The 26,147-nt window shown below is 40.2% G+C and overlaps 2 protein-coding genes across 3 annotated transcripts; both read left to right on the forward strand.

The window, feature by feature from the left end:
* The first annotated feature begins 9,922 nt into the window (after positions 1-9,922).
* On the forward strand, positions 9,923-12,253 carry LOC129454435 (perforin-1). The gene is made up of 2 exons (XM_055218961.2): positions 9,923-10,814; positions 10,900-12,253. Exons 1-2 carry the CDS (start codon positions 10,303-10,305, stop codon positions 12,104-12,106), a joined length of 1,719 nt encoding a protein of 572 aa, XP_055074936.2. The 5' UTR covers positions 9,923-10,302; the 3' UTR covers positions 12,107-12,253.
* Positions 12,254-20,068: 7,815 nt separating this feature from the next.
* LOC129454431 (perforin-1-like) lies at positions 20,069-22,152 on the forward strand. Of its 2 annotated transcripts, XM_055218957.2 has the most exons (3): positions 20,069-20,184; positions 20,276-20,793; positions 20,880-22,152. In XM_055218957.2, the coding sequence occupies exons 1-3, from the start codon at positions 20,182-20,184 to the stop codon at positions 22,093-22,095; spliced, it is 1,737 nt and encodes a 578-aa protein (XP_055074932.2). In that variant the 5' UTR covers positions 20,069-20,181; the 3' UTR covers positions 22,096-22,152. The 2 variants fall into 2 exon arrangements, with proteins under 2 accessions (XP_055074932.2, XP_055074931.2); XM_055218956.2 differs by lacking the exon at positions 20,069-20,184 and having other exon boundaries at positions 20,194-20,793.
* The last annotated feature ends 3,995 nt before the right edge of the window (positions 22,153-26,147 follow it).

The raw sequence follows: 26,147 nt of genomic DNA on the forward strand, positions 1-26,147 counted from the left end.
TCTGTTTAACAGAGACCTGTCTTAAAGCAGATGACTACATTAGTTTAAACGAATACACCCTATAAGACTTCTATTATAAACATGAACCTCGATTAAAGGGGAGATGGGGTGGTGTAGCTACAATATACAACAAAATATTTAAAGTAAACCATAAATCCGAACAAAAATTTTATTCATTTGAAATAATACTGTTAAATATGGAAATAAACGATTTTAACAACAAACAGCTTTCGTTCGTTTTAGCTACCATCTACAGGCTTCCGGGCCACCACACAGATTTTCTTAAAGAAATAGCAGATTTCCTGTCTGAGCTTACAGTCACTGTAGATAAAGCTCTTATCGTTGGTGATTTTAATATCCATGTGGATAACCCAAAAGATGCATTAGGACATGCGTTTATGGATGTTCTACATTCTCTCAGCATTAGACAAAACGTGTCAGGGCCCACGCATACTCGTAAGCAGACATTAGACTTAATTCTGTCACTCGGACTCAATATTAATGACATCAAAATATTACCCCAAAGCGATGCAGTTTCAGACCATTGCCTTGTGTCCTACACGATACTTCTAGATAGGACAGCTCAGTCTACAACATGCTACAGATTAATAATAATAATAATTTCTACCACTAAAGATAGCTTTATTAGGACTCTTCCAGACCAGTCTCAAATTAAACATGTAGCAGATAACCGTGAAGATCTGGATATTGTAATAGAAAACTTGAACAACGTTTGTTCAAGCACGCTGGATGCCGTTGCTCCCATTTGAAAAAAGAGAATCAAAGAAAAAACGCCAGCTCCATGGTATGACCATCATACTGCAGCCCTTAAAAAAGTAGCTAGAAAAATGGAACGAAACTACCGAAGCACAAAGTTAGAGGTATGGCATGCAGCATGGAAAGAGAGCATTCAACACTACAGAAAGGCTTTAAAAACCACCAGATCTACCTATCTCTGTACGCTTATTAAAGCAAATCATAACAACCCTCGTTTCCTATTTAGCACAGTTGCGAAACTGACTAGAGACAAAGAACAAAAAGAAACCAATAGTAAACTCCAACACAATATTAATGACTTCATTAACTTCTTTACTAACAAAATTATGGTTATTAGGGAAAACATAGAAGCTACGCAAGCAGCCACCACTCTACCCAATAGTAGGGGAGAGCGGGGTAAGTTGTCACACGGGTAAGTTGTCACACTGTTAATAACTCCAACACTAGAGGCTCTATCTCAAAAATCAAATAGCCACTTTATGTGACTTCTTCTTCTATAGTGAACTTCCTGTTCACATGTGGTCAAGATCACTGTAATCTGAGGTTAGCACAATTTTCTTATTTTTCTGCTTAAAAAGTTAAAAAAAATCACTTTACATTTTATGCAATACAACTTTGTTAGGTGTGAATGTTTAAAATGATTATTTTGCACAAAATAGAGGAGACCGTAAAGTGTCTTTTGATACTTTAGCTAAAGTGATATGATGAGCTAAACTTGAGATTTAGACAACATTAGCACACAAGTAAGTATGGGGCAAGTTGTCTCAATGACTTTGGGGCAAGTCGTCACATCTGACAACTTGCCCCTGTACAAACAAACACATCGAACATGCTCAGAAAACATGATATAGAAAAGAATAAGCCTCAATCTAGCAAAAAGCTGTTTCAAAAGAAAGGGAAGCAGAAATCTGGACCTATGAAAAACAAGGCAGCTAAAAGAAGAAAAATCATGCAAGAGTCATCATCAGATGATGAAGAGTGCTTCTGCCTCGTCTGTGTAGAGCCATTTTCAAAGAGTCGTCCAAAGGAGACCTGGGTAAAATGTGTAAAATGCAACAATTGGGCCCATGATGCTTGCACCTCAGGCCAGGCAATTTATGTGTGTCAGAATTGTGATTCTGGAGATGAGTCCTATTAGTCATACAGGGCATCTGTTTTGTTCAGAGGTTAAACATGTTAAGTTAAGCAAGTTATCTGCAGCGTTCCATTCAGTTATCTGGTTTTATGTGAAAGCCATAGAACATTTGAACCAAAGTTCAAAGTAAAGTGGTCTTGCCACTTAATTGAAATGTGCATTATTTGGATTGAAATAATTGTTTTTCCAGATTCTCCAGGCACGGATGTTTATATTTCCAGTTTGGTTTGAGTTTAAAAATTAAAATCAATATTCACAATTAAGTAGTTGTGTTCTTATTTTTAGATAATCTAGTGTGACAACTTACCCGCCCTAGTGTGACAACTTACCCTCCGATGGGGCAAATTGTCACAAGTGCACAGTCACTATTCAACAGTCTACAACTCTGTAATGAGATAAGATATAAAGATGTTATGAATACAACATATGTGCCCAAGACTTCCTTCTTTCATTTGGTATGAGATTTATACCATTTTGATGTATGGTGCTCAGTAAATGTTAGACAGTGTGAAAAGTGTGACAACATACCCCGCTCTCCCCTACATTTAACACAAGATTACCATACGAACATCTTGACTCATTTAAACCTACTAAAATAGAAGAGCTCTCTAAATTAGTAACATCATCTAAATCATCATCCTGTATATTGGACCCCGTTCCCACAAAATTACTTAAAGAGGTATTTCCTGTAGTCTCAGACCCAGTACTAAATATCTTTAACTCATCGCTAGAATTAGGATACGTTCCAACAGCTTTCAAACTAGCAGTTATTAGACCACTCATTAAAAAACCAAACCTTGACCAGGGAGACCTTAATAACTTTAGACCAATCTCAAACCTACCTTTTCTTTCTAAAATATTAGAAAAAGTAGTGGCAAGCCAGCTACGCACATTCATAGTGAATAATAGTACATATGAAAAGTTCCAATCAGGATTCAGGCCCCACCATAGCACAGAGACAGCATTGCTTAGAGTTAAAAATGACCTCCTTTTAACATCCGATCGTGGTGAAATCTCAATCCTTATATTACTAGACCTTAGTGCAGCCTTTGACATAATACTGTAGATCACAGAATCTAACTTAATAGACTAGAAAACTATGTTGGCATCAGTGGTCAGGCAACTCGTTCTCACCAAGATCGTACAAATTACACGCTGTGTGATTATCGTGCAATAGATACGCCAAATTCTGATTTTGCGTGCATATGATACGCCAGTCCTTCCCATTCACTTATATGGCGAATCGTTTCGTGACGTTTTATTTATTGTTTTCTCATTTGTTTTCTGTTTTTTAAACCATTTTCGCTTGGGTTTAGGGTTAGATTTCACATTTATTTAAGCAGGTTATTTAATATACAGGTTTCTCTATGTTTTTATCTATATTTAAGCCATGGTCGCTTGGAGTTGGGGTTAGAGTTGGGTTTTGGGTTAGGATGTCATTTTTATATAACAAAAAGTTGTTCTAACCCTAAACCCAAGCGAAAATCGTAAAAAAACAGAAAACAAATGAGAAAACAATAAATAAAACGTCACGAAACGATTCGCCATATAAGTGAATGGGAAGGACTGGCGTATCATAATCACGCAAAATCGGAATTTGGCGTATCTATTGCTGTCACGGTACGTGTAAACCGGATAATGGAAAATAATAAAAGATGAACCCAAACGCAAGATGTATGAAAATATAACTATTTATTACCAGAAACTAAAACACCCACGAGGGGGTAAAAACAGAAGGAAACATAAACACTGTGTTGTAACACAAAATAAACAGAATACGAGAACACTCGAATGAAAACTGGAACATGAACACTGTAACAACAGACATCAAACAACGCACGCACACCACACAGAGAACACAAGGGCATTATAAAGACACCACATCAATGGGGAACAGGTGAACATAATTAATCACTTAAGACATGATTACATAAGGGAGTAGGGTAAAAGTGACAAGACACTGGGAATACGTGTTACACAGATAAGATGTGAATACACACGTATTCCCACATAAAACAATGCTGCCCTGGTCCTGCCCTCTGGATAATAACCAAGGTCAGGCAAGACCATGACAGCCACAAAACACTGGGAACACGTGTCACACAGATATGATGTGAACACACGTGTTCCCACGTACACACCCTGCTGCCCTGACCTTGCCCACAGAACATAGACCTGATCTACACTAAGGTCTGGCAAGATCACGACAGCAACAAGACACCGGGAACATGTGGCAGCCACACACAGAATGTGATCCCACATGTCCCCACACAGAACATGATACTGCCACGGTCCTGTCAGATGCACTCAGACCTACATCTAGCACGGATGTCCGACAGGACCATGACAGTACCCCCCACTTAAAAGACGGATACAAGACGTCACAAACAAAAACAAACAAAAACATTAAACACGAGGAACGAAAGACTGCACAACAGAAGACAACCACGACAACAATACAACGAACAACAGAGGTAAACAAACATAGGTGACAAAAGGATTGGGGTGATTTAACAAAAACAAAATATGATGAAGGGGAGGTGGGGAAAAAACAGGGGAAACAAAATGTCCATGGGGCACATGAGTCTTAGGGTCCCGCGGCTGAAAAGCCGACCGGTGATGTGTCTCCGGCTGCGCCGGCGGGTGACGTGTCTCCGGCTGCGCCGGCGGGCGACGTGTCTCCGGCTGCGCCGGCGGGCGACGTGTCTCCGGCTGCGCCGGCGGGCGACGTGTCTCCGGCTGCGCCGGCGGGCGACGTGTCTCCGGCTGCGCCGGCGGGCGACGTGTCTCCGGCTGCGCCGGCGGGCGACGTGTCTCCGGCTGCGCCGGCGGGCGACGTGTCTCCGGCTGCGCCGGCGGGCGACGTGTCTCCGGCAAGATCACGACAGCAACAAGACACCGGGAACATGTGGCAGCCACACACAGAATGTGATCCCACATGTCCCCACACAGAACATGATACTGCCACGGTCCTGTCAGATGCACTCAGACCTACATCTAGCACGGATGTCTGACAGGACCATGACAATTGCACGATAATCACACTGCGTGTCATTTGTACGCTTTTTGGTGAGAATGGGTTGGGTCAGGCATTAACCTGGTTTAGATCGTATCTAACCAATCAATATCACTTTGTTTATGTAAATGAGAAAGAGTCATATCGCTTCCCGGTTAAATACGGTGTACCACAGGGATCAGTTTTAGGCCCTTTCCTAATCTTTCCTTACTAATCACCTACAAAGCCTTAAATGGCCTAGCACCCTCGTATATTAAAGAATTACTGTCAGAATACAATCCATCACGTACACTGCGATCACAAAATTCTGCCCACTTAATTATCCCTAGAATTTCAAAAGTGTCTAAAGGTGGTAGATCCTTCTCCTACTTAGCCCCTAAGCTCTGGAATGATTTACCAAATAATGTTCGAGTATCAGACAGAGTCAATCAATTTAAAACTAAACTTAAGACATTCTTTAACAAAGCATTCACATAAAATGTCCAGTAAATGTACTTATCCTGCAATAGTTCGTTTGTCTAGAACAAAGCACTTACATACCTCATATTGGGGAATATACTAATGCCGCAATAGTTAGCCTGTCTTAAACCACTTTACTGTATGACACTTGCATTACATGTGAACAGCCCCTACGCTAATAGGATTCTGTTTCTCTCTCCCTGTCTTGTCCTTGACCCCGAGGACAGACAGACCCAGTTCCTGCAACCGTGAAGGTCATCACACCATTGATCTACTGACCATCCTTCTACGAGATGCCCAGACGATGCCTGACCAGCGACCACCGGCGGAACCAGTTTAATTCGCTTACCCATTCCCATATCCCGATAGTATTTATATATACAAATATATATGCATCTCTCTCAAGGGTTTTTCCCCTCCTAGGAGTTTTCCCCCTGGACTAGCCAGGAGGGTTTTTCTCCTAGGGGTTTTTTTCATTCCCTGGAGAGTTTGCCACCTTTGGCTTAACTTACTACTTTACTGTATACGTTACATTATTACTATGCTCGTTTTTCTATGCTTTTCATACATCTATTAATGTAAAGCTGGTTTGAAACAATTAACTATTGTGAAAAGCACTATATAAATAAAATTGAATTGAATTGAATGAAAGAATACACAGTATGATTCTATGCTTTAGAATGTAGTGCAATACAATACAAACATCCTAATAAAGCACAGATGCTTGGAAAATGTAACTAATGTAACTAAGTATTGTCACCTCTGCTATCAAGTCCAACTAAATTTAATTTAAGCTGATAACAGTCAGTTTTATTGGCATTTTTGCAGCAACCGATATGAAAACCAAACATTTTGTTGCACGTTTTGCCACTCAACCGGGCAAGCTCTCGCGTGGTCACTTGGAAAAGTGATGTCAATACCCTCTATTCACTTCAAAAGTATGATATGATTACAACTGTAAAAAAAAAATTTATTTAGGTCAATGAAGACATGGTTTATATGTCAAATGTAGACTGCGTAAAATGGGTATAATTTCCCAGACAGCAGACGACTCTGGGCCGGATCCGCTCCGGATCTGCGCCGAAGTCAACAGCTCTGGCGCTGATCCGGTGCAGGTCCGGCCCAGAGTCGTCTGCTGTCTGGGCTGTGTTGTTTGTAAATGCGCAAACAAGGGAAAAAAACTCATAATATTCATAATATTCATTTTATTCTGTGATTTATAAGCAAATTTTCACTCTGGGGTGAACTATCCCTTAAGCTAGACAACAGACAATGGCAACACGAGGGCTTTTACCTCAGTGGTTCTCAAACTTTTGGCCTTGCTGGCAGTAGATTAAAAAGTATCCTTTGACATTGCTATTATCTCTCTCTCTCTCTCTCTCTCTCTCTCTCTCTCTCTTTCTCTCTCTCTCTCTCTCTCTCTCTCTCTCTCTCTCTCTCTCTCTCTCTCTCTCTCTCTAATATCAACCCTGCTGAAAAAAACAGCATCAAACCAGCATGGACCAGCATGGGAATTATGCTGGTCTATGCTGATTTAGCTGGTGGTCAGCAGCATACCAGCACCAAAACACAACATATGCTGGTGCTAATTTGGTGCTGGTTTAGCTGGTGCTAATGCTGGTGCTGATGCTGGTTTAGCTTGTGTTCACTAGCAAACCAGCAACAAAACACAACATATGCTGGTCTTGCTGGTTTGCTGGTTTTTTCAACAGGGAATATTGTGATCTATTAAGAAAAGCTGATGATACAGATTGTGTTTGTTAGCTTACATTTCCTGCAAACTGCCACTCCTAAACATAACTGTTTCTGCACTCTGAAATGACATTTGACATTCATTTGCAAGTTTTATTAATAGAGCTCTCTAAGGATGGTGCTTTGGGTGTTATTCTGCACTAAATATAACTGAATATATAATGCACAAATGAGACATGCACAAAGTTTACCATATATCAGTTTCAGTTTAATTTAATTGTCACATATACTTTGTAATAAAGTGAAATGCTTGTGACAAGGGGTAAAAGGGGAAGTTTAAAAACACAAAATAAGCAATAAATGATAGGGATGCACGATATTTATCGGACAGATAAATTATCGGCAGATATGGGCGGGAATGACGTCATTTTTATCGATCCGATAAACAACTGAAATCCGATAACTACATCCGATACAGTACGATTGCTGGTAAATCAATAAATCTGTCTGCTTTATCCTCTTTCCGGAACTGACTACACCTCAAACTGTCGCGCTCATTATGCGCTCAACTGTCGCGCTTACCACGTCATCATCTGTAAACAAACATGTCTTCGCCGGTCTGGAAGTTTTTCTCGGTGGCAGTGGAGGACAATGCTTTTGCTATTTGCAAAAAATGTTCAGCAAGGGTTCCGAGAGGAGAAAAAAATTCGTCATGTTTCAACACATCCAATCTTATATCGCACTTGAGAGGTCGTCATCGCGGCGAAGATGTACTAAAAGAATACGAAGCAGCTGCAGCTAAAGTTAATAGCGCGGAGGCTAAAACACCGAGCGTCACTGTACCCATTCAGCGAGCATTTGACAATGCTAAAAAGTTTTCCAGAGACAGCGAAAAGGCAAAAGCTATAAACGACACAGTGATCAAGTTTATAGTCCTCGACGACCAACCTTTCTCTGTAGTAGAGGATCTGGGTTTTCGCGGATTAGTACAGCATTTGGAGCCACGTTACACCCTTCCAAGCCGCCGCTTCTTCTCTGATGTTTCCCTCCCTGCTTTGTATGAGTCAGTCGCCACACACATTCATAATTTGACCGATTAAAAAGGACTACACATAAGTTTCACCACGGACATCTGGACATCTGATGTTAGTCCGGTGAGTATGCTTAGTTTAACGGCTCAGTGGTTGGATGAACATTTTAACATGCAGAAAGTTCTGCTGCACGCACAGGAGTGCTCCGGATCGCATACCGGGGCAATGATATGCGAAGCTTTTGAAGCAATGTTAGAACGGTGGAGTATAACAAAAGACAGAGCGCATGTTGTCCTTCGGGATAATGCACGCAATATCATCAAGGCCATGCAGGACTGTGAGCTTGCAAGCTTGGGCTCATCCTCATGCACTAAAGGGGGGATGGATTAATTTCTTGTTTGTTATACAAAAACTTCAAATTAAAGTAATTTAATTGCAGATAAACCATAGTACTGTTAAACCCTTTCTGTTACTAAGTATTGTGGTGTATTACACAAAAAATAAAAAGTGGAAGAGTCAAGGAGTACTAATGTTTGCTGTTATAGTTGTGCCAGAACACTAAAATATCAGTTTCATCAGTGCTTTCATCTTGGATTTTTTTTTATTCTCGTAGGAGCACAATCTGAAAGTTATTTCGAAAATTATAATGTAAAAAATTGCACTTACTGGTTATCGGTATCTGTATCGGTATCGGCTATTAAGATGACTTAATTATCGGTTATCGGTATCGGTCAAATTTTCTCTTATCGTGCATCCCTACTAAATAATATAAGGGGTGGGGAGAACCATACCACATACATACATACATACATAAAGACTGCATACACGAAAAAGACAGCATTCATGCATGTAAGACCTGAAACATGTACAAACATAAGAAATGCATTTAGTCACTATAAAATATAAATTTTAAAAGCTGTAATACATAGGAATACCATAATGATGACACTAGCAATAATACTAAAATGTTCAAGAGTTCAAATCACTGAGGAATTATATTAAAATATTAATGAGTTCAAGTCACTGACCATTCAATAATCTGATAGCCTGGGGAAAAAACTGTCCTTAAAGGAATAGTCTACTCATTTTCAATATTACAATATGTTATTACCTTAACTAAGAATTGTTGATACATCCCTCTATCATCTGTGTGCGTGCACGTAAGCGCTGGAGCGCGCTGCGACGCTTCGATAGCATTTAGCTTAGCCCCATTCATTCAATGGTACCATTTAGAGATAAAGTTAGAAGTGACCAAATACATCAACGTTTTTCCTATTTAAGACGAGTAGTTATACAAGCAAGTTTGGTGGTACAAAATAAAACGTAGCGCTTTTCTAAGCGGATTTAAAAGAGGAACTATATTTTATGGCGTAATAGCACTTTTGGGAGTACTTCGACTCAGCGCAGTAATACCCTCCCTCTCCCATTATTAGAGGGAGAAGGGGAGCGGACTTTTCAGGCGAGTCGAAGCACTCCCAAAAGTGCTATTACGCCATACAATATAGTTCCTCTTTTAAATCCGCTTAGAAAAGCGATACGTTTTATTTTGTACCACCAAACTTGCTCGTATAACTACTCGTCTTAAATAGGAAAAACGTTGATGTATTTGGTTACTTCTAACTTTATCTCTAAATGGTACCATTGAATGAATGGGGCTAAGCTAAATGCTATCGAAGCGTCGCAGCGCGCTCCAGCGCTTACGTGCACGCACACAGATGATAGAGGGATGTATCAACAATTCTTTGTTAAGGTAATAACATATTTTAATATTGAAAATGAGTAGACTATTCCTTTAAGACGTGTTGTGTGGGAAGTGATGCTCCGATAATGTTTACCAGAGGGGAGTAATGAACAGAGATGATGAGATATGGCACATGTTTTAAAATTAAGTTGTAGTGTTTAAATCTGACTGTACATAAGCATAGCTATAATTACAAAGAGAATAAACCACGTCATAGCCATTTTTTTTTTTTTTTTTGATAGTTCTTTGCCTATTAATACACCACAGACCTTTGTCACTTACAACCACAACCCGCATAAATACAAGGTTAGACTGTCATACAAGCTGTTTTCTCTTCTGAGCTCTGGATGTAATGGTAGGAAAATATATATATAAACATTAAACAACAATCTTTATAATATAACCGATAATAGTAGTTCGTTATAACCTTATGCACTTTTCCTAACAGATCATGTGGCAGTTTTGGATGCTTATTTTCTGTGCTTTGCTTCTCATGACCATTTGTGGAGAAGATGAATTGGGCACAACAAAAGAGTGTGAAGATGCTCGCTTTGTTCCAGGGCACAATCTTGGTGGAGAGGGATTTGATTTTGTGACCATGGAGCGAAAAGGTTCTTACGTGATCGACACGGAAAACTGGGATTTAGGAAACGGCACCTGTAAACTGATGGAAAATCAATACTTGAATGGAGTGAAACAGAAGTTACCAGCAGCAGTTGTATTCTGGAGGACCTTGCCAAAGTGTTCAAAGAAAGTCTCCAGTCGGATCTTTGAATCAAGTGAATCACTGGTCAATGATTCATCATCAGCGCTTTCATCCAGCTGGAAACTTGGTCTAAATGTGAAGTTAGTTGGAGGATCAGTTGGTGGCACCCATTCAAGAGAAGCACAATTTGCAATGACAAAATCAAAAGATGACAAATACAGTTTTACCAAACATGAAGTTGCATGCAGCTTCTACAGGTGATACAATAATGAGAGCTTTATTCCTCATGTATGTCATTCAAGAATAGATTTAACCTAACAGAATATAAACATGTTTTTGCAGTTACCAGGTAGCCGAAAAACCACCTCTTCATCAGGAGTTTCTTGAAGCAGTCAAATCTCTCCCTAAATCCTATCATCTCCCTGCCTACCGTAAATTGATCAGCAGATTTGGTACCCATTATATCACAGATGTGAAGTTAGGAGGAAAAATGAAAGCCATAACAGCCATCAAAACCTGTCAGGCAACAATGAGTGGACTCACAGATACTGCAGTGAAAGACTGTTTGGATGTGGAAGCCTCTGGAATAATCAAAGGAGTAAATGTGGCAGCAGAAACACATTTTTGTAATGAAAAGAAAAAGAAGATGGGTACAGGTCAAAAGTTCAGCAACATTTTCAGTGAACGCCAAACAGAGATTATTGGAGGAAACATAAATGGAGAAGATTTGCTGTTTTCTGGTTCGTCACACCCGAACTCCCTTAATAAGTGGCTCGAGTCTTTGAAGACCCTCCCTGACATTGTGCACTACACTCTCAAACCCCTTCATTTAATACTGAGTGAAAGAGATCCTGTCAGGAATGGACTTAAGAAAGCTGTTGAGGACTACATTAATAAAAACTCTCTTAAGAAGGTTTGTTCAGAATCTTGTACCATCAGCAGGAAGTGCAGTGCTAGAGATCGATGTGTTTGTGTTTGTAACCCCAGTCGAGTGATAAAGTCTAATTGCTGTCCAGTTCAAAAAGGACTTGCCACACTGAAAGTCTACAAACTCTACGCCAAAGGATTATATGGAGATATGTTGGATCAAACAGATGGTGTTGTATCAGTCACATATGATAAACAAATCAAACGCACTGAGATCATTAATAATAATGACAATCCACGTTGGCCAGAAACATTTGAGTTTGGTACCATTAAGATCAATATGGCTAATCAACTAATCTTTGAAGTATATGATGCAGACAGTAACTGGAACAGCGATCTCCTTGGTGAATGCTCATTTGCTCTTCGGAGAGGTGTTGTTACTGACACCTGTATCTTTAAATATGGCACTTTCTTTTTCACCTATGAAGTGCAATGTGCACCCAGTCTACAGGGCAAACAGTGTGGTAATTACAAACCTTCTCCAATGGCTTCCCATCTTGCTAACATTTTTACCTCAAGAAATGGTATTTTAGTTAAGGACTTGTGGAAGCTAGAATTAGCTCGGAATAACTCCGATCTATTTGGCTTTAAGAGCTCTCATGAAAAGCAGGTAGAGCTGTAGAACCCCTCACATTAAGCCCTTACATATCATAAACAAAAATGTAGCTCAGCTAATCCATTCAAACAGCTTAAGTATAGCCAGAAAAGTTGTGAAATTTTGCCTTCAAATTGCTTTTCTTTGTACTTTTCTTGAATTAAAGCATTCACAAAGACAGACCTGTGTATTCTCTTTATTCTGAAACTTCTAAAACCTCCACACAAAAAAACAGCCTGGCTAAATTTTCAACTGAAAACATACTGTATCAATAAATATTTTAATTGTGTTTGTAGAGCACTCACATTAGAATTCTTGTACTATTAAAAATGTTGACCTCCATGTTGAGGACTCACACTTCACGCACACAAAATGTAAATACCAGCATATAAACTTATGTCTTTATGGTATATATACAATGCATCTCCGATTTTTCATTAACAACTTAGGAGCACAAAATGTCTGCAGCAGTGGCGGAGTGGCAATCGGGAGAGTCGGGACTTTTCCCGGTGGGCCGGTAGTGTTTTAAGGCTGCAAGGGCTGGTCTGATAATAGTCGTGCTTTCAGTCTTTAGTCATGCACTCCGGCCACACTAAAAACTATTTTTCATATATTTAATATGCTTCAGCGCTCAAAATGTATCTGGCCGCACCGCTCTCTCTATCAAGCCCGTCTCCCCTGGAGTTCTATCAGCCAATCAAAAAATAAAGAAACAGGCTACACAATAGCCAATCAGAAAATAGGACTGTTGTATCTGGGTAAGATTTAACGCAACAACCAATAAAAAAGCATAGCCTCGCACACCCACAGAGGAATGGAGCTCCGAGCATTACTTTGAGCAGCACAGAGTAAGTCTGATCTTCTGTTTTAATGTTACAACAAATGCACAACTTTGACACAAACAATGACAACTTGACTGCTGTTAGAGAATGTTTCCCAGATAACCAGCATCAGTTTTTCACGAGTGTCTGTAACTTAGCCAACAGTTTACAGCCTGTTCACTGACAACACCTGCTCAGAACACGTAAGTTAGCCTCGTTATATTTTCGTTATCACACGATGACTGACATTTTGTCACATAAAATATCTGTCTCCAAACAGGCTTAATAATTTTATAAGCAACTGCTTTGCAACCAAAGTAAGCTTTAGCTTACCTAAAACTAGGGAACTGTTGACTTTAAGATCTTTTAAATAATAATTATTACACTTGGTATTTCATGTTTTTTGCAGTCATTTTATTGTAATTTTAGATTTCAGCATTTCTTTTTTTTTTTGACCACAGAGGGCTGGTGGTCTATGAAATTCCCCGGTAGATTTTTGGGTCCCACTCCGCCCCTGGTCTGCAGACTCCAATTCTGTGTATAAAGATGCCACATAAAAATACATCCACTTAAATCTTCCAGCAGACATGTGAAGCTAATGATTTTTGTGTAAAAACACTGTAGCAAGTGTCATGAACAATTTTTGTTGTACTTTTAAAAATGGCGCTAAATAGTGTGACGAGTCCCTCGTTACTTCCACTAAGACCGGTCAGTGGGCGTGGCTTGAGGGCACGTCAACAGAATTGCTTACACCTGTTCCTTCTCTATAAAGTCTCAATGCTGTTTGTTGTGGGGCCTGTTCTCCTGCTTGTTTGGTTTTGGTTTAGCTAAACTTATTTTTATGTTATAATTGGGTTATTTGGTTCTGTCTAACACTTAAACCATCTGTGTGTTTGACAGGGCCAATATTGGGTTTGTTTATTCCTTATTTTATGCTTTATATTTACATTAATAAATATCTTTTGTTGCAACGTACCAACCTGACTATGTCCTCCTTTACATTTGTCACAGCTTTGAGCCGGCCGTAACAAATGTGGGGGCTCGTCCTTAAATTTAGTGATTTGTTTGGTAAAATATTATTCATATTATTGATTTGATGATTGATTCGTTAAATTAATATTTTTGTTCGTTTCTTCGATAGTGTTTAATATTTCGTATTACACATTTTGGAGGATATAGTGGTTGGTTTGTTTTTTTGGTTGCTTTGCGGGAGTTCAGCTTCGGTAAGTGTTGGCTACTCTTTGTTTACATTTAGAGGTGAAGTTTATTATTGGATTTGCTTTTCCCTTGTTAGGCTTAGTGGGGTGTCCTTAACGGGATACTTCGATCTTTTTTATTTTAGTTTGTTTTTTTTGTACGGTGAAAGCAGTCAGAGCAGTTGTCTCGGGAACACGTCCGTGTTTTGTGATAGTGACTTGTTAATCGGTTGCTATTGCAAACACTGGTTTATGGTGTATAAGAACCCACTGCAAGTAACTGTATGAAGATTAGGGTTGAGTTTAGGTAGTTTTGAATTTCAGTTAGAGGGAATTGCTTGTCCAAAATCTACTCCTCAAAAAAAAAAAAAAAAAAAAAAAAATGTTTTGAAAATTAAGTAGCCAATTTATTTGTGTTTATCATGACCTCAAAAATTGAAGAGTTTATTAGTGCTCCATCTGAAACTTTGTTAAATAATTTGACTAAGGATCAATTGGTAGAACTTGCGAGTCACTTTGAAATTAATTTGCTAAGTCAAGATAAACGTTTAAAAGATAACATCAAACTCTTGATAAAAACTGAGTTAATTGAACGTGGAATTTTAGACCCTCAGTCCCTAGAAGGTGCTTCAGATTTCACTGATGCATCTGCAATGTCATCTTTAACATTTGAGCAACAAAAACAACTCTTGTTAATTCAAAATGACATGAAAGCGAAAATGTTAGAAGCGCAAAATCGTGTGGAAATGTCTAAACTTCAGTTACAACAACAGCAAATTGATCTTGAACGTTGTCGTTTAGATCTGATAAGGGAAGGAAAACTTGTTGCAATGGGAGGTGTAGATCGTGATTTGACTTTGAGTAAGTTTGATGTAGTGACTAATATGAGATTGATTCCCAAGTTTGATGAGAAAGATGTTGAACGCTTCTTTCTATTGTTTGAGCACGTGGCAGATGCGAGAAGTTGGCCTGGTGAAGAACGAACGCTTATGTTGCAGTCTGTTTTTACAGGTAAAGCTCAAGAAGCATATGCGTCTCTTAGTGTAGAAGATGCTAAGGATTATTCGACTGTTAAAGATGCAGTGTTGAGAGCATACGAATTGGTTCCAGAGGCCTATAGACAAAAATTTAGGTCCTGTAAGAAAATTGAAAGTCAAACTCATGTTGAGTTTGTACATGATATTTCGGTTCATTTTAATCGTTGGTGTGCAGCCTCTGACGTGAAGACAGTAGATGATATGAAGGAGTTGATGTTGCTTGAACAGTTTAAAAACTCTGTTTCACAACGTGTAGCAACGTACATTGGTGAGAGAAAACCCGACACTGCATATGAGGCAGCTGTTATGGCTGATGATTTTTTTCTGATTCATAAAACCTCTTTTTGTTACAAAAATGTGGGAGAAAATGTTCAGAAACAGTCTTATGATCTTAGCAGGCCTTCTAAAATTGTGCATACTTCATCTGATAGGCCGCGTAATTTCGCCGGTGGAGAGAAAGACAGGGAAAATCGGTGCAATTATTCACTGGTCACTGGAAGAATGAATGTCCATCCTTAAAAGCAAAAGATGCTGCTAAATTGAAATTTAAGTCTTCAGTGAAACCTGTTGCTCTGGCTGTGACTTCTTCGGAAGTTAATATGCAAAGGAATTGCTCATCTGGTGTTTCAACCTTTTCTCCATTTGTTACAGATGGTTGTGTGAGATTGCTTAACTCTACCAAGGCTGTACCAGTCAAAATTCTCCGTGATACTGGATCAGCAGAAACGTTTGTCTTAGAATCTGTTTTATCTTTTTCAGATGATTCATACACTGGAAACAATGTGTTGATTAGGGGTATTGGATTAAATGTGATGTCTGTTCCCTTGCACAAAATTGTCTTGTGTTCTGATTTGATCCAGGGAGAGGTGGAGGTTGCAGTGCGTTCCTGTTTGCCTGTGGAAGGAGTGCAGGTAATCTTGGGGAATGATTTGGCAGGTGATCGAGTTTGGCAAAATGTTTCACCAAATTTGGTGGTTATGCCATCTGCCTCAACTGAGTCAAGTGATGAAAATCTTACTTGTTTCTCGGATGTGTCTCCGTCGTGCGTGATTACAAGGTCTATGAGTAAAGCACAACCTGAAGATAAGTCGGAAACTAAAAGGTTAGTGACTGAAACACTAGAGATTCCTTCTCTCCTTTCGGTGTCACGTGAAGATTTAATTAAAGAACAAAAAGCTGACGTGACTCTCAGTGAGTTATTTGACCGCGTTGTCCCAAGTGATATAATCGTTAACCTCCCTTCTGGATATTATCTAGAGGAAGATGTGCTGGTACGAAAATGGGTACCACATGGAGAATTTGTACTTGGCGATCCTATGCAACAAATTGTTGTACCTCAGTCTCTCCGTCAGGTTGTCTTACGAACGGCTAATGATACTTCAGGGCATTTGGGCATAAGAAAGACATACAAGTTACTGTTAAAACGTTTCTTTTGGCCAAAGTTGAAACGTGATGTATCAAAGTATATTAAGTCTTGTCAAACGTGTCAACTGACAGGTAAACCGAATCAGACTTTAAAACCTGCCCCGTTGTCTCCGATTCCTGCAATTGGCCAACCATTTGAACATCTTATTGTGGACTGCGTGGGGCCATTGCCACGATCGAAAGCTGGAAATTAATATTTACTTACTGTCATGTGTCAAGCTACTAGATATCCGTCCGTGTATCCGTTACGTTCTCTGACTGCAAAGTTAGTTTTAAAGGCACTGACTCAGTTCATTTCCATATTTGGGATACCAAGGATAATCCAGTCTGATCAGGGGAGTTATTTCACTTCAAAATTGTTCAGTCAAGTTTTGCAACAGCTTAATATTCAACACAATCTTTCCAGTGCTTATCATGCCCAAAGCCAAGGAGCACTGGAAAGATTTCACCAAACCTTAAAATCTTTACTGAGATCATATTGTGTTCAAATGGACAAGGATTGGGAATCTGGGTTACCTTGGCTAATGATGTCTGCTCGTGAAGCTGCTCAGGAAAGTACGGGATTTAGTTCAAACGATCTTGTATTTGGACATGACGTGCGCGGTCCATTGTCTGTTTTGTCTGCAGACTGGAAAAAGTTTGATCCACCTAAAAACATTCTGTCGTATGTGAGTGATTTTCGCAGACGAATCTTTGAAGCGTGTCAATTGGCAAAAGCATCTTTGAAAAAAGCTCAAGGTCGGATGAAGCGACTATTTGACCGTCGTACAGAGTTGAAAAATTTAATGAAGGTGACAGACTTTTCTCCAAACGATGCTGAGTGTGCACTCGGAGGTGAAGTCGCCTTTTGCCATAACGCGCAGCTCGTGAGAGCGCATCTGCCGCTGTGTTGAGCAAGCCCAGGATGTAAATGGTACAAAGAGAAGAGATGACTTCAGAAGAGATAACGAGCGAGATGCGACAGGTGATGAGATCGTAAATCGGCATGTCAATATCGACTGTACACGCGCATCTGTTAGACGTGCTGTTAAATCAAGTCCAGTTCCATACCGAGAAAAGAGATCCTCTGCACAGGGCAAAGTTTGCTTTTTTCCCAGTTGACCTGAAGACCCAAACGAGCAAGGTGTCTGACTTGATTGCGCTTTTATGAGCCAATCGTCTAGATGCGCGAGAATGCGCACACCCTTCTCTCTCAAAGGTTTTAAAGACCCCACCACTACTTTCGTGAATGCACTGGGAGAGAGAGAGAGCCCGAATGGTAAGACTTTGTACAGGTATGCCAGGCCCTCGAACGCAAAGCGGAAAAGCGGCCTGTGTCAGGCGAGTATCGAGACATGAAAGTACGCCTCCTTCAGGTCAATGGATGCATGCCAATCGTTTGGACAAATCCACAGAAATATGCGTTTGAGCGTCAGCATTGTGCATGGTTCAGCATACGCAAGTCCAAGATCGGTCGCAACCCGCCGCTTTTCTTGGGTATAATAAAGTACGGGCTGTAAAACCCTGACATAATCTCGGTTAAAGGGACCGGCTCGATCACGTCCTTCACCAGTAGGATGGCAATCTCTGCACAAAGTATGTGCGCATCAGCAGCTCTCACCGCGGTGAAACAAACACCAGGAAAATTGTATCGCATAGCCGAGACAATTGTACATAAAAGCCAACATGACAGGCTGGGAAGGTGTTTCCCCGCCCCCAGATACAGTGCAAGAGGGACTAAAGGCACAACCAATGTACTGCGGTGAGCGGGGTGGAGTTGATTGCCGGTGTGTGCATTTCGGCCATACCGACAGCGAGCAGGTGAGACTTTGTGAGGGAGAGCTGGAGATGGAGGATGGGTTATTAGGGCCGCTTGGTCAATGTTTTCCACCTCGTGTAGCGGGCTGAGCAGAAGGGGCATGCTGCATACAGCGGGTTCCACTATGCTGCCTGGATGGAGGGAAAAAACTGTCTGTAGCAGGATGCCCTTGGCTAGGAGCAGGCTGAGGTATCAATGTAGTGGAGGGGGCAGCTAGGTTCCAAACCGGCATGATGGCCTTAGTCTGCTTTTGGGTGGCTGAGAAGTCTTAGTCCACCTCCTTCATGTCCGCGAGACACAGCCAGATGTAGTGTTCTAGGACCACCAGGGTGGACATCACACAACGAACGGCTGACCTTGGTCGCACGGAGTGCCAGGTCAGTAGCCGCAGGGAGGTCCAAAAGACAGCTGAGTCGTGAACTCCCTCATGCAGGTCCCTTATCCTGGTGAACCTGCAGCAATAGTGTGCAGAGCAAAAGCTGCCTCCTCAAAAGCCTGGTAAGCAGACCCCATCAGTGATGGGTTTTGAGCCTGGTGTAGAGCTAACGAGAGACTGCAGGCACGTGAGGGAAGGGTCGACTGGTCTCTCAGGATACCAGCATAACCCTTAGTGGCTCCGCCATCGAGAAAAATGAGGGGAGATGGCTGATGTGGTCAGTTCCACGGCCGAATCAGCTCATCATGCACCTCGGGGAAGAATGGCACAGGAGGTGAGGGCTGCGACGTGTGGGCAGCCCCAAAGTATCAAACGCTGAGGCAGGACGGTTCGGGTGGGGGAGGTTGAGTCTACACCAAGCCGACCACCCCCGCTGCCCGAGTGAGCATGGCGCCATCTCGGGGTTAAACAAGGGCTCCACAACCCTACCCCCAGGAGGGAGTGGATCTGAGTGGGCTTCTGAAATAGACGGCCCCCCCCTCCGATGCTATGAAAGACTTGCGTGGTGGGGTGGCACCGTCAGATGAAAATACTTGCTAGTTGTGAATCCCCTGTACATATACGTTTGTAGCACTGTTTGCTGCAATGAAACAAGTTATTTTAAAATTTAACAGTTAGCTTTTACAGAAAGAAAAGTAATGTCTGCTTTGTTACAAAAGATCAGAGTGGTTGACAAAGCATTGTAGTCTTCCTTTTAAAGACTTGTAAACACAGCAAGCACCTCAGCTCATATTTTTAAAAAGAAGAATACAATGTCAACAACCTTTTCACGCCCAAGATTCCCAACATCGGCCTTGTTGAAAGATCTACCTATCAAATGGCCCAGACTGAACCTACAACTTGAGGCATTTTATTTAGGCTAATTATATTTAAATTACATAAAATGAGGTTCTCAAACTTTTCTGCCCTATACTGGCACCATCCTTAGCACCACCTAATTCAAATGCTCATTGAGGAGATTAAAAAGTATCCTTTGACTATTTATTATGTCTCTCACTCTCTCTGATGATACAGATGTTTGTTAGCTTACATTTCCTGCAAGCTGCCACTCTTAAGCATAACTGTTTCTGCACTCTGACATGACATTTGGCATACATTTGCAAATGTTATTAATAGAGCTCTCTAAGGACGTTGCTTTGGGTGTTATTCTACACTGAATATTAATGTATAACTGAATATGTAATGCACAAATTAGACCTGCAAGATGTTATCCATATCAGGTTGATCTGTATGCTTAAATCTGAGGGTACACGTCATTGCCACTTTTTTCTTTGTCTATTAATACACCACAGACCTTTGGCACCTACAACCACAACCTACATAAATATGACGTTAGACTGTCAATGTGTTTGTCAGACAAGCTGTTTTCTCTTCTGAGCTCTGAATATAATGGTAGAAAAGTGTATATAAACATTATACTACAATCTTTATAATATAACAGATAATAGTTGTTAGTTATAGCCTAATGTACTTTTTCTTGCAGATCATGGGGCAGTTGTGGACTCAGCTTATTTTCTGTGCTTTGCTTCTCATTACTATTTCTGGAGAAGATGAATTAGGCACAACAAAAGAGTGTGAAGATGCTCCCTTTGTTCCAGGTCACAATCTTGGTGGAGAGGGATTTGATTTTGTGACCATGGAGCGAAAAGGTTCTTATGTGATCAACACAGAAATATGGGATTTAGGAAATGGCACCTGTAAACTGAAGAGAAATGAATACCTGAAAGGAGTGAAACAGAAGTTACCAGCAGCAGTTGTATTCTGGAGGACCTTGCCAAAGTGTTCAATGGAAGTCTCCAGTCAGGTCTTTGAATCAAGTGAATCACTGGTCAATGATTCATCATCAGCACTTTCATCCAGCTGGAAAATTGGTCTAAATGAAACGTTAGTTGCAAAAGCAGTTGGGGGCACCCGTTCAAGAGAAGCAAAGTTTGCAATGAGAAAATCAAAAGCTGACAAATACAGTTTTACCAAACATGAAGTTGCATGCAGCTTCTACAGGTGATACAATAATGAGAGCTTTATTCCTCATGCATGTCATTCAAGAATAGATTTAAGCTAACTGAATATAAACATGTTTTTTGCAGGTACCATGTAGCCCAAAAACCACCTCTTCATCAGGAGTTTCTTGAAGCAGTCAAATCTCTTCCTACATCCTATGATGTAACTGCCTACCGTAACTTGATCAGCACATTTGGTACCCATTTTATCACAGATGTGGAGTTAGGAGGAAAAATGAAAGCCATAACAGCCATTAAAACCTGTAAGGCAACAATGAGTGGACTCACAGATACTGCAGTGAAAGACTGTTTGGATTTGGAAGCCTCTGGAATAATCAAAGGAGTAGATTTGGCAGCAGAGACACGTTTTTGTGAAGAAGCGAAAAAGAAGATGCGTACAGATCAAAAGTTCAGTAACATGTTCAACGAACGTCAAAAAGAGATTATCGGAGGAAACATAAATGGAGAAGATTTGCTGTTTTCTGGTTCGTCACACCCAAACTCCCTTAAAATGTGGCTTAAGTCTTTGAAGACCCTCCCTGACATTGTGCACTACACTCTCAAACCCCTTCATTTAATACTGAGTGAAACAGACCCTGTCAGGAATGGACTTAAGAAAGCTGTTGAGGACTACATTAATGAAAACTCTCTTAAGAAGGTTTGCTCAGAATCTTGTACCATCAGCAGGAAGCGCAGTGCGAGAGATCGATGTGTTTGTGTTTGTAACCCCAGTCGAGTGATAAAGTCTAATTGCTGTCCAGCTGAAGAAGGGCTTGCCACATTGAAAGTCTACAAACTCTACGCCAAAGGATTATATAGAGATGCGTGTGATATAACAGATGGTGTTGTATCAGTCAAATATGGTACACAAATTAAGCGCACTGAGATTATTTATAATACTCGCAATCCACATTGGCCAGAAACATTTGAGTTTGGTCCAATTAAGATCAATATGGCTAATCTACTAAATTTTGAAGTATATGATGCAGACAGCTACTGGAACAGCGATCTCCTTGGTAAATGCTCATTTGCTCTTCGGAGGGGTGAGGTGAGGGACATCTGTGTCTTTAAACATGGCACCTTCTATTTCACTTATGAAGTTCAATGTGCACCCAAACTAGAGGGCCCTCAGTGTGATGAATACAAACCTTCTCCAATGGCTTCCCATCTTGCTAACATTTTTAGCTCAAGAAATGGTATTCTGGTTAAGGACTTGTGGAAGCTAGAATTAGCTCACAATAACTCAGATAAGTTAAGTTTCAAGAGCACTTCTGGAAAACAGATGGGGCTGTACAAACTGTAACTTCTCAAATCCAACTTGTATGCATTAAAATAGCTGTAATCTAGCACAGCTTAAAAATCATTATGTGTGAAACTTTGCACTTAATTTGCGAATAATATTGCTGTTTTGTTTTAATAAAGCATTCACAAAGACAAACCTGTGTGTTTCTTTTACTTCCTGTTGAGTGAAATTTACGATAAATCTGACATCTGTCCTGTTTCAAATTTGCAACTGAAAACCTCTGCTTATTCATAAACATTTTGATTCTTTGCATGACATCAATGCATTGTTTCTTAAAGTGTCTCATTGTATGGGATAAATTTCCCGTCAAATGTTTTGAGGTCACGGATTAAAAAAATTATATCTGTGAATAAAAAATAATACGTGCAAATAAGAACTTTAAACAGATTTATCATTATATTGCACAAAACTGGAAAACAAATGCAAAGTTATCCAAATTGCAAATGCAACATGACTTTTTCTTTGTTTATATATTTTTTTCTTCTCTGTAATATTTTCTGCTCACAAGCATATTTTTTGTATGCTTGTGCTGTTTTTTCCCTTGCTCTTATTTCCGCATTCTGCACTTGCATTTCCAAAATTTGCAGTTAGAATTTCATGCAAATCAGGGCAGACTTTAAGTGTCACTACTGGTCTACTAGTTTTAGATTGACAGCTCCTCCTCTAGCCAATCAGTCAAAGATTCCCCTATGGGCAATTTCAAAGACTACGTAGAATCTGTGACTCTGATGTGGACTTCGAAGTGCAGGCCGAAGATATGTACAAACGTTTTCAGCGTAGAGGATATAAGAAGAAAGATCTTAATTCAGCTTTGGATAAAGCAAAAGCATTAAACAGGAAAGATTTGTTTAAGAAATCACATCGACAACGTGCACCCAATAACAAGATATTTTTCTCCACACAGTATGGCTCTATGGGGTTTAACATTAGACGAGTGATTCAAAAAAATTGGGACATACTACATAGTGATCCCAATTTGCGCCCAGTGTTTTCAGAGCCCCCTATGTTCTCCTTCAGGAGGGCACCAACTCTTAAAGACAAACTGAATGAATAGTCATCTCCCTTCCTCTAGACCTTCGTCATGGCTTCGGAGACCTAAGGGCACATACAGTTGTGGCTCATGTAATCACTGTGTAAATGTGGCCCGCCAAAGTTCATTCATGGATGTGTTTACACAAAGAGTGTTTCATTGTAAGGACTTTGCTAATTGTAACACCACCTATGTTGTTTACAGACTTGAATGTGAGTGTGGGTGTTTCTATGTTGGACGTACTAAGCGAAGACTCAAAGAACGTCTTGCAGAGCACAAATACGCCATCAGAACTGTGAATCCTAACTACCCTATGGCCGTACATTTCAAAGAGGCTGGGCACATGAACTTGAATAATTTGAAGGTAATGGTCATTGAAGTAATCTCTAGGAATGTAAGGGGTGGCGACGGGCTTCAACGTCTTCTTCAAAGGGAAACCTGGTGGATTGTAAAACTTAGAGCCACTACTTTTCCAGGATTGAATGATGATGTGGATTTCTCACCCTTTTTATAGGGTATTTAGTAATCTTGATATATATTTGGTAATACTTTTCTAATGTTTGTTTTTAGATTTATCATGGGTAATATGTTTTTGATATGTGTGTGCATAGCAATGTTCAAGTGTAACAAATATTTTGTGCAATCTTTACTTGTGTGTGCATAGCAATGTTCAAGTGTAACACATATTTTGTGCAATCTTTACTTGTTTTTTACGATTAGTGTATTCTTTGTGAACAGCTCAGTGTGTTTGGCTGTAATGAAAATAATTAAATAAGTTTTAAGGTTGGGGGTGGGGCTTGGGTCATGTGACCATTCCCATACCTCTCTACCTAATAAATGCATTCACCTGTGTATGTTTGGCATGCCCTGATGAAAACTGTGTAGTTGAAACGCGTAGGCATGTAGCCATTGTTTCATTAAAGGCTTTTTATACATTTATCAGGAGTGCCTCATTTTTCTTTTTTCTTAATGCCATTATATTAGAGGCCCATTTTTGAAGAGCACCCTGGATTGTTTATACATTATTTATATTTTTTTGACACAGAGAAGCATTCCTTGTTCTTTTTTCAGTCAAAGAGGGAGTTGACATCACTCCAGTACTCTTGCCTTTAATGTGCTCATTACACACGCACAGTGTTGTGCTGGAATTAAATGCATGTTTATATATTTACGCTTATATTGCAAACTTTTTGGCAGTATAATGTGGTATATTGCAACACGTTGAAAGCAAGGCATGCTGTACAGTTTGAACCACACATGTAGCCTTTCTACAACCCTGCTTGTCGCCTTAATCATCTTAATATGTGAAGATAAATTAACCTTTGCACTAAATCTGGCTGCTTTGATCCACACTGTAAAAAACAATTTGTTGAGTTAACTTAAAAAACTTTGTTACCCCGCTGCCTTACATTTTTTTAAGTTAACAATATTATTTTTGTTGAAATAACTTGCCCTCAAAGTGGAGTCAACCTTTAACTTTCCCAAGTTGCCTTAAGTATTATTTTCTAGTCCAGTCAACAAATGTTTTGTTGTTGTAGCAAATGAAAATGTGTGTTATTTTAACTAAACAATTTGTGTTGATTAAACTAAAAAAACATTTTGTAACCCCACTGCCTTACAATTTCTAGTTAAGATAAACGTTTTTGTGTTGTGTTAACTTGATTAAGATGCTTTCTGCAAATTAGCTCTTAGAAATAACAGTTTACAACACATACCAAAACTAGTTTATTGTACCATTTAATATGAATTAAACAAACTGTTTCAATATCATAAAGTGCATGAATTTATTTTTTAAAGGTGCAGTGTGTAATTTTTAGAAGGATGTCTTGACAGAAATGCAATATAATATACAAAACTACATTAGTATGGGTGTATAAAAACCTTTTTATAATTAATCGTTATGTTTTTATTACCTTAGAATGAGATGTTTTATCTACATGCATGAGGGTCCGCTTACATGGAAGTTGCCATTTTGTGCCACCACGTTTCTATATGTCACAGGGTGACGATCTTTTGGGCGGAACCAAAAGTTGGGAAACTTTGGTTCCGCCCGGATGTTTTCGCCCAGACCGGGAAGAGAAAACACCGGACATCTGGTAGCATCGCGAGGGCTGTAATCAGCCAAACAAAGCACAGCTGTGGGTTGTTAAGAGGAGCGCCGGGCGATTGGAAGATTGCAGCACCCAGAAGAGTACTTAAGAGCAGTTTAAACCACAGTTTGGTTCGTTGTTGGTGTGTATTGAAGTGCTGAGTTGTGCTCGCCTAATACGCTGATCGATCGCTGTACTTGTCTCTCTCTCGTCTTGTGTATGGATGTATGTTGATGGAGATATGGAAAACCTTGTGGGTTGAAGAACGAACGAACGCTGACACCTGGAGAAGAGAAACAAAGGCGGAGGACACGTATTGCTGTGAGTAAACACCGGTGGGACTAGTGTGTTTTTGGTGTCTGAAAACCACCCTGCGAGTGCATCTGAAGTGTTTACGACGTGGAATAACGTAAGGAAACGTGGGACGAGGGAAGTACGGCAGCCGTGAGTAACCAAAACTCATTTGTTATTGGAACCAATTGTACATGTCTGACTGGTAAATCTGTCGAGTGCCTCCAAGAGAGGAAGGACGGCCCTACCCCTGAGTCAGTGTGGTGTGTGAGCCGAAGGATCCTTTTATGAAGCAGCTACAGTGACGAAACAAACACTAGGCCGTGTTATCATCGCCGTATTCCGCCCAGAGCGAAGTAGAGGAAGACGGGCGTCTTATTTGTGTGCACTGAGCGTGGTGGGTGAGTCTTTGGATGTAGAAATTTTCACTTTGAAGTGGTGCCGTGTAATGCTGTGTATTGCAGTGGAATTGCTGTGTCTTGTCAGACGTATCCCCGCCTCCACTCATTCGTTAAGGGAAGACGAAGAGGCAAGCGGTCCTAGAAAGAACTTGTAGATAATTATGCTGTGAATGTGCTTCAGGTTGGAATAACGGAGCGGCATCCTGGAGTGATTCCTCCGCCAAACAGTCGGCGGACCTT

Source organism: Misgurnus anguillicaudatus, chromosome 20, assembly GCF_027580225.2.
Source record: "Misgurnus anguillicaudatus chromosome 20, ASM2758022v2, whole genome shotgun sequence".
Lineage (NCBI taxonomy): Eukaryota > Metazoa > Chordata > Actinopteri > Cypriniformes > Cobitidae > Misgurnus > Misgurnus anguillicaudatus.